General features: G+C 52.6%; 1 protein-coding gene and 1 pseudogene across 1 annotated transcript; both read left to right on the plus strand.

The window, feature by feature from the left end:
- Positions 1-234: 234 nt before the first annotated feature.
- Mon1a (MON1 homolog A, secretory trafficking associated) lies at positions 235-4,656 on the plus strand. Its single transcript, XM_032910575.1, has 5 exons — positions 235-492; positions 1,406-1,891; positions 2,723-3,488; positions 4,146-4,293; positions 4,390-4,656. The coding sequence occupies exons 1-5, from the start codon at positions 366-368 to the stop codon at positions 4,528-4,530; spliced, it is 1,668 nt and encodes a 555-aa protein (XP_032766466.1). The 5' UTR covers positions 235-365; the 3' UTR covers positions 4,531-4,656.
- Positions 4,657-7,209: 2,553 nt separating this feature from the next.
- LOC116908329 lies at positions 7,210-7,306 on the plus strand (annotated as a pseudogene).
- Positions 7,307-8,649: the final 1,343 nt, after the last annotated feature.

Here is an 8,649-nt window from a genome sequence, read left to right on the forward strand (position 1 = left end):
GAGTGTCCACCTACTGTGTACAAGGCCCTTGGTTCAATTTCTGGGAGAGGGAGAGGGAGAGGAAGAGGGAGAAGGAAGGAGAGATTGTAGCTTTTAAAACAAGGTTTTTTTATGTAGCCACAGCTAGATGGTACTCTGGGGAATTCCTCTGACTCAAGTCTCTGGAGTCCTAGGATTACAGATACCAGCCACCACAGCTAGAAAATGTGAATTTTCTACAATTTTTTTTTAAATGAGTAAGAGAGTACTCAGAAGCCATCCCCAGGTTATTTTTAGTGGGGTCCTGGTAAGAAACTATTAACCGCACTGATGTCTCCTTTGCCCTCCATGATGCCCTTCTTTTACCTCACAGGACAGTCCAGAAGATGGCTGCTGACATGCAGAGGAAGAGAAGCGGCGAATGCCCTGAGGGCACACTGGCTCCTTCCAATGGCCAAAGTGTGGAAAGAGCTGAGAGCCCCACACCAGGACTGACCCAGGGAATGGAGCCAGGTATGGGCAGAGGCCAGGGTGAAACAGCCTAGCCTCCAGGGGGAGGCAGAGTTCACAGTTGAGCTCTCCTTCCTTCCTACACATACATTTGCCCCGTTACTAGTCAGGCATTTGTCATCTGCTGGGGACTCTACAGAAAGCAGGGCTTTGTTTACTGCTTCCTTTCCTCGTCATTTCCTGTCAACACAGGCTCTCTCTTCTTATTGTTCTTACTTTTTTTTTTTTTTTTCGGGGTGGGGGGAGTTGGGGGGGATGGGGTAGGGGGTGGGAAGCCCCAGGCTGACAGTCGTCAGTGGCTATGGTAGCCCTCCTCTATGGATGGAGAAGGTAAATAAGTCTGCTCTCTTGGGGGATACCATTGGAGTGACTAATAAGTGGTCAGTGTTCCAAAGGAAATCGAAGAGAAGAATGATACTGTCTGTGGTTGAGGTCAGGAGTATAAGTAACTTCATCTTCCCTGAGAGCTGACGTGTGACAAGCACTCACGCTCACCGGAGGCTGGTGATGCCTTTGGGTAAACAGCAGGTGCAGGGCTCCTAAGTGTAAGTGTTGAGGGGTCCAAAGTGCAGGCCAATAAAGGCCGGTGTGTTTGGAATGAGCAAGGGGTAAGCTGTTCAGTGTTAGTAAGAGGTTGGCAGATACCAATTTCCAATGCTGCCATGAGACCTAGGGCTTCTAAGTTGTAGATAAGCATGGTCTGAGGAGGAGGAGGAGGAGGAGGAAGAGGAGGAGGAGGAGGAGGAGGAGGAGGAGGAGGAGGAGGAGGAGGAGGAGGAAGAGGAGGAAGAGGAGGAGGAGGAGGAGAAGCGGCAGGAGCAGCAGCAGCAGGAGCCTGGCCCCATCTCCTTGGTGAGTGGTGAGTGTCTGGCAACTGCCACCTCTCTAAGCACCAACCAGTTCTCTTGTTCTGCAGGTGCTGGGCAGGAGGGTGCAATGTTCGTCCATACACGTTCCTATGAAGACCTGACAGAGTTAGAAGATAGGGAAGCTTCTGGGGAGAGCCCCAAAGAGTATGTTGGGAGTCCCCCACCACTGCCTACAGACATGCGCCAGATTAGCCAGGACTTCAGCGAACTAAGCACCCAGCTGACAGGTGTGGCCCGAGACCTGCAGGAGGAGATGCTGCCTGGAAGCTCTGAAGACTGGCTGGAACCCCAGGGGGCGGCTGGACGACCAGCCACAGAGCCCTCCCAAGAGAGCTCAACTGAAGGGGAAGAGGAGGACGCCACAGAGGCATGGCGTCTCCACCAGAAGCACGTATTTGTACTGAGTGAGGCAGGGAAGCCTGTGTATTCTCGCTATGGGTCTGAGGAAGCGCTTTCCAGCACTATGGGTGTCATGGTTGCCTTGGTGTCCTTCCTGGAGGCAGACAAGAATGCCATCCGCTCCATCCATGCAGGTGAGCCGCCTGAAGAGGGTTGTGGGGAAGGCTCCGGTGGCAGGGTTATTCATACCAAGTTTGGACAGACAGACAGACAGACAGACAGACAGACACACACACACACACACACACACACACACACACACACACACCTAGAAACCTGGGTTCTTTACCTGAGAGACAAGTGCTTCCAGGTTTTGCCTTATGCTCTCACTGCACTTAGGTTAACAATAGAGGCCTCCTGAGGTGGTGGGGCTGCAGTAAGAAAAGAGTTTTGCCAACAGAAAGGATGAAAGCCTCAAGGGGCAGTGACAAAAGAATGAATAAGTTTAACAACAAACAGTCATCCCAGATCCTCAGCCCTTGCTAATTGAGTTAGCACTTACCATAAAAATGTGCTTTCTTGAGCTGGGGTCTGGTGACGTTCATCTACCTGTAAATCCCTGCGCTCGGGAGGTGGGGGCCGGAGAATCAGCCTCAGCTCCATTAGCCAGTCCCAGGCCAACCTGGGCTACTCTCGCTCTCAAAAAGCAAACAGATAAAAAAAAAAAAAAAAATGGTAGTTGGGGTTGGGGTTTAGCTCAGTGGTAGAGCGCTTGCCTGAGGCAGGCGCAAGGCCCTGGGTTAGGTCCCCAGCTTCGAAAAAAAAAAAGAAAAAAAAAAAAAAAAATGGTAGTTGGTGAAACAAATGACAGGGAAGTGAGGTGACTGGCTAACTTCACCGATAAGCCCATTCAGAGCTCCCAGCAAGAAAACCTTGGAAAGTGAAGCTGTGTACTCACTGGGAAAGCCTATCCGGGAGGGCTTCTGGGAGGAGGGCTGAAGCTGACCTCCTCCCCACACCCTCAGATGGCTACAAGGTAGTATTCGTGCGCCGGAGCCCTCTGGTGCTGGTGGCGGTGGCCCGCACGCGGCAGTCGGCCCAGGAGCTGGCACAGGAGCTACTGTACATCTACTACCAGATTCTGAGCCTCCTTACCGGCGCGCAGCTGAGCCACATCTTCCAGCAGAAGCAGAACTACGACCTGCGGCGCCTGCTCTCGGGCTCGGAGCGGATCACCGATAACCTGCTGCAGCTAATGGCTCGAGACCCCAGTTTCCTGATGGGTGCGGCGCGGTGCCTGCCTTTGGCAGCGGCCGTGCGGGACACGGTGAGTGCCAGCCTGCAGCAGGCGCGTGTTCGCAGCCTGGTCTTTTCCATCCTGCTGGCCCGCAACCAGCTGGTGGCGCTCGTGCGCCGCAAGGACCAATTCCTGCATCCCATCGACCTGCACCTGCTTTTCAACCTCATTAGCTCCTCCTCATCCTTCCGTGAGGGCGAGGCTTGGACTCCCGTGTGCCTGCCAAAGTTCAATGCGGCCGGCTTCTTCCACGCACACATCTCTTACCTAGAACCCGACACCGACCTCTGCCTGCTGCTGGTCTCCACTGACCGTGAGGACTTCTTCGCAGTCTCTGACTGTCGTCGCCGCTTCCTGGAACGCCTTCGAAAGCGGGGAGCCCATTTGGCCCTGCGGGAGGCGCTGCGCACACCTTACTACAGCGTGGCCCAAGTAGGCATCCCTGACCTTCGCCACTTCCTCTATAAATCAAAGAGCTCAGGACTCTTCACCAGGTGAGAGGAGGCACTGCTTCAGGGAGACGAGGATGCAGAGATGGGGGAGGCTGGTTGGTCCTGAGACCTGAGACGCAGCCCTGAATCGGACCACTCCTTTGAGAGTGTACCAATATACGGGGGCTGATTTACTCTGGCATCACTCGCTGGGCACACACCTCTCTACTTCAGTACTCATAAGGCCTGGAACAACTTGGGAAAGAGGCTGGAACACAGGGTTTCCCACGTCCTTTGCCCTGTAGCAGCTCTGCTTTTTGAGGTAATTTTGATCCAGGCCAGGATGCACCACCCCCACCCCCACCCCCCAACCACCGCGCGGACCCCACCCCTGCCCCTTCCAATAAAGGAGCTGGGCTTCCTGTTCCCTCCATTTTTGGCCCACGTTTCCCAGCTTGCCTTGCTTCACTCTAGACCTGCTACTCTGTTAGATACCTAAACTCAGAAACAGCCTCTCCAAGGACGGGCCACCGTGAACCTGGCAAGGGGGCAGGGCTCCTTTCTGACTGGGTAGTCTTCTGTAGCCAGAGGACAGTACCTTCCCGCAGGGGCGCACCTGGAGAACAGGCAGTAAAATCTCCCTGTCCAGAAACGTATTTCTAGATCTCCAGAGAAGACAGTGAAAGGCCTTCCTTTGTGAACCCACTTCTCCATTTGCAGTCCGGAGATTGAGGCCCCATACACCAGTGAAGAGGAGCAGGAGCGGCTGTTGGGCCTCTACCAGTACCTGCACAGCCGTGCCCACAATGCCTCCCGCCCACTCAAGACCATCTACTACACAGGCCCCAATGAGAACCTCCTAGCCTGGGTAAGGTGGCCCCAGACAAACTGGTCTTCTTACAGATCCTGGGTAGATGCCACAGGCATACCTGTTCCAGATGATGACCCTCTGCCCCTCCTCCAGGTGACAGGTGCCTTTGAGCTCTACTTGTGCTACAGCCCACTGGGAACCAAGGCATCAGCCGTCAGTGCCATCCATAAGCTGATGCGCTGGATCCGTAAAGAGGAAGACCGGCTCTTCATCCTCACGCCCCTCACCTACTGACGGAAGTGGGAAGGCACACTGGGCATGGGAAGCCATGGGAGCCTCCAGGTGAGGCCGGCTTCCTCTGCCCAGCCAGCAGGCAGGGACTGTGGGCTGGTGCGTGCATTAAAGTGCGTTGGAAAGACACGTGTTGCCCTTTGTCATTGGTTCTTTGTTCTGTTTTGTTGGATTTTGAGACAGGCTCTCTCTATGTAGCATTGGCTGTTGGAACTCACTATGCCCAGGCTGTCCTTGAATTCACAGAGACCCTGCCTGTGCCCCTTGCATGCTGGGAGTAAAGGTGTATGCCAGCACGTCCAGCCTTGTCACCGGCTCTTCCCGTCCACTCTTACATACGATCCTCTTCCTGGCCATTCACATTCCTTATACAGGGAGTGCTCATTCGAGTCCTTCCACTTCAGCCCCTTTGCCAGCATCAAGGCATTCACATGTGGAGTCAGATTCTAGTCTGGGGCCATTTTTTTTTTTTTTTTTGGTTCTTTTTTTTGGAGCTGGGGACTGAACCCAGGGCCTTGTGCTTCCTAGGCAAGCGCTCTACCACTGAGCTAAATCCCCAACCCTGTCTGGGGCCATTTTGATTCCACCAGAATCCTGCCATACATATTGCCTCCTTCTTTATCCATACCCAGTTCTCCCAGTGCTAGCCACTCCTTTTACTCCTTGGGTGGGGCCCAGAAGCATGCTTTGGAGGACAGCAACCAGCACTCCGGCTGTGGCTCTGGTTTATGGGCTGCCGTAGGGAAGGCCAGGCTGAACTGAGTAAGACAAGTGGGGATGACCTGGGCCGACTTCTGGGTAGGAGCCCTTGGCAAGGCAAGTCAGTGTTGAGTGTGACTGAATTCCCAGTCTAGTCTTCCTATAGTCTCAGGCCTCTGGGGACAATGTTTAGGCCTTCCCGTGAAGGGCTGTCTGTCTTGGTTCCTATATCTCAGCCATCCAGTTCATCAGCACAGCCTCCCAAGAAAGAGCCAAACGAAGCCCACTCGATCTCTGGAGCCTCCTAGGAGTAAATGTTCCTTAACAAGGTCACCTGATGTGCTAGGTCCTTCCTCAGCCTGTCCTACATGAAGTCCTGTGGACACTCCCAGGAGCCTCAGCAGTAAAGAACTGGTCCCATTCACTCCACCATAAGACCATTGGGCAACCCAGGGCATAGTATGGGAGGCCTCTAACTTGCTCCTGGTTGGGGGGTGGGGGATTGGTCCTGCTACAACCTAACCAGCATTGATTAGAGAAGCAAAAGGCCTAATCAGAAGAGTACCCAGTGGATGTGGTCTTCTGGCTGTCAGAACCACCTCCGTGCAGTCTCAGAGAGTAGGGCCCCACGAGAGAACATGTATGAATTAGCACGGGCCACGTTAAGGATGCACTGTGACAGCTGTGCTTACTTGGCAGCGGAATGGCTGTTTCTGGTTTCAGCCTAGACTGTGTGAGAGTTAACAGGCAGCAGGCCTCCCTCCCGGGCTCCTAAGATCCTCAGAAGCATACACTGAACTCCTGCCCCGGGTCTCTTTCCTAGTGATTGGGTGCTACGCCTCCACTTGCTCTTGACCAGGGATTTCAGATCAACCTTTTGGGACCGATGGGATGCAAAGACAGACATCGCTGGATGTTCACATCAGCAGTCAGCCCCTAAGTGCTTCTGGTAGCCACTCTAGCACCTGTAGGTGTTCAGCTTCTGCAGTTTAGCATCGATTCTGGTCAGGAATAAGGAAAGAGGGTCAGAGATAAGCTTGTGTACCTAGGACAGCAGGCATCTAGGAGTGCGGGGTTTACCTATTTGGAGCTCAGGGATGAAATGACAGGCAAATAAGGAGGTGTTCCTAACAGAGAAACCAACATCTGGAAGGAGAAACTGATATAACTATTCTACGGTGAAACTGGCAGAGTCCACAAGTCCAGGGATTGTTTTCAACCTCCAGATAAAATTACAGCAGGCAAGTCACTTAGAGCTGCAATCTGATGAGGTCATATTGTAGTTAGAGGGAAACCCCCGATTTCACTAGTGTGATTTCTGGGTTGGAGAAAGAAACTAGTCCTAACCTGAGGTGTTCAGAGAGGCCTGAGCCCATAGAAGGCGAAGTGGCTAGCATTCCTTAGGGGTGAGAAGACGCCAGAGTAGTTAAGTCCTAAGCCAGCGATAGGCCAAACCCAGTGAGCTTACCTTAGGAGAGCGCAGGGCCTCGTGTCCACCTTGAAGGCCTTTATCTAACCAACAGATAAAAAATAATAAAGGGATTCTCCTGGGGGCTCCACAGTTGAGAAACCTATCTACCCGCAGTGGAGCTTAGTCCTGGGGTGCAGACACCATCATGGCCACACGATGGCAGAAGAGAACCACTAATGGCCACTCCTACGGCCAAGTGGATTGGGCAAAGCCATCCAAATGTGTTGTCTACCCCCAGTGCCCAGAAATGTCTCACAAACTCTGGAGGAAAGACAACATTCACAAGAGCCCCTGTCTGGACGCTGTGTGGAGCGTATTTCAGTTTTCTCTGCATGACTATCTTTAGACATGTTGACTATGGAATGCTGGAAGGGTGCCATGGCTGGCTTTGGGTTATTTAGTTATTTCTGGGCTGGGCCGTCCTACCCTGGGGATGGAGGAAGAGCACAAACTGTATTGGGAGCATGCATTAAGCCCAAGCTCTTGGTGGCCCTTGAGATGCTTCTTCCGAAGCCTGGATATAAAAGGCTTTTTTTATACAATACAGAGAGGATTAGCATGGCCCTGTGCAAGGATGTCGCGCAGATCTGTGAAGTGTTCCATATTTTTTTTTTGATGGTTTTAAATGATGCTTTAAGAAAAAAAAGCTGGGAGGCTGGAGAGAGAGCTCAGCGGTTAAGAGCACTGACTGCTCTTCCAGAGGTCCTGAGTTCAAGTCCCAGCAACCACGTGGTGGTTCACAACCATCTGTAATGGGATCTGATGCCCTCTTCTGGTGTGTCTGAGGGTAGTAACAGTGTACTGATATATAATAAATAAATCTTAAAAAAAAAAAAAAAAAAAAAAGCTGGCCACGATGGTACACGCCTTTAGTCCTACTTGGAAGGCTGAAGCAGGTGGATCTCTGAGTTCGAGGCCAATCTGGTCTACAAAGTGAGCTCCAAGACAGCCAGGGCTGCACAGAGAAACCCTGTCTCTAAATAACAAAACAAAACAAACAAAAAATAGTCATCCTAGGATAATACCATCTCAGCTATGACAGGACGAAGGGGAGACGAGGCATTCACTAAGGCCATGTTAGAAAGGGGAAGGAGGCAGTGAAGTTTGTCCTGGGTGGGGAGGAGAAAAGGTAGAATTCCCCAGGCCAGACTGAGTCCTGTTAAGCTCCTCCTCCCTCCCCAGCTCTCCTGTCCTCTGCTACCGTGGGACTCACAACTGCCTATGGCCACCCTGTGAAGAGTCCGCTAGAGCCCAGGTTCACTAACTAAGGAAGCTGCCTGGCTAAGAATACCTCTTCCTCCTCAGGTATTAAGAAGGACCTCTTGCCACCAGACAGCGGCTGAGGCCCAGGTAAGGGAGACTCTCTCACTTACCCATCCTGGAAAGAGGGCTCTGAATTCCAACCGACTAGAACTACATCTCGTTTCAGAGACATCGTGCCCACAAAGCAGGGCTCGGAGCAGACCAGAGGTGCCCTGGAAATCATACCTCTCCCATATGGGGACACTGGAGGAGAGGCATTTACCACCGTCACCCTCCCCTCCTGTCTTATATACGATTTTCACATCCTGGGGCCACAGTGACAGGATCAGAGCCAGAGGGCTAGGTCTTCACAGAAGTTGCCTCTAACTATTATGCCCCCCCTCCCCGGGAAAGGGGGCGGGGTGTGTGTCAGACTCCATTAACCCTATGGCTCTTGGCAGACAGAACACAACATACCTTCCCCTGACACGTCTCAAAAATGGGCACATGGAAAGATGATTTCCTTTTTGGAGCCCCCCACATCACTCTGTCTTGTGTATTCCTGGTCTCCATTCCCCACATGATGGACTGGTGCCTGACGGTGTTCAAGGAGCCAGATTGTCCTGCAGCGTTCTAACCTCAACCAGGTGGATTATGGGGGAATAGGATGGTGTAGGAATACCCCTTCCCTAGTCACTACAACAGCCTTC

The sequence above is a fragment of the Rattus rattus genome, chromosome 8 (genome assembly GCF_011064425.1).
Source record: "Rattus rattus isolate New Zealand chromosome 8, Rrattus_CSIRO_v1, whole genome shotgun sequence".
NCBI classification, from domain to species: domain Eukaryota; kingdom Metazoa; phylum Chordata; class Mammalia; order Rodentia; family Muridae; genus Rattus; species Rattus rattus.

Excerpts from the sequence above, each read along its gene's own strand:
- Mon1a (XM_032910575.1), top strand. The coding sequence starts at position 366 with ATGGCTGCTGACATGCAGAGGAAGAGAAGCGGCGAATGCCCTGAGGGC. Across the intron at positions 493-1,405 it reads GACCCAGGGAATGGAGCCAG|GTGCTGGGCAGGAGGGTGCA; the intron begins GTATGGGCAGAG and ends CTTGTTCTGCAG. Across the intron at positions 1,892-2,722 it reads CATCCGCTCCATCCATGCAG|ATGGCTACAAGGTAGTATTC; the intron begins GTGAGCCGCCTG and ends CCACACCCTCAG.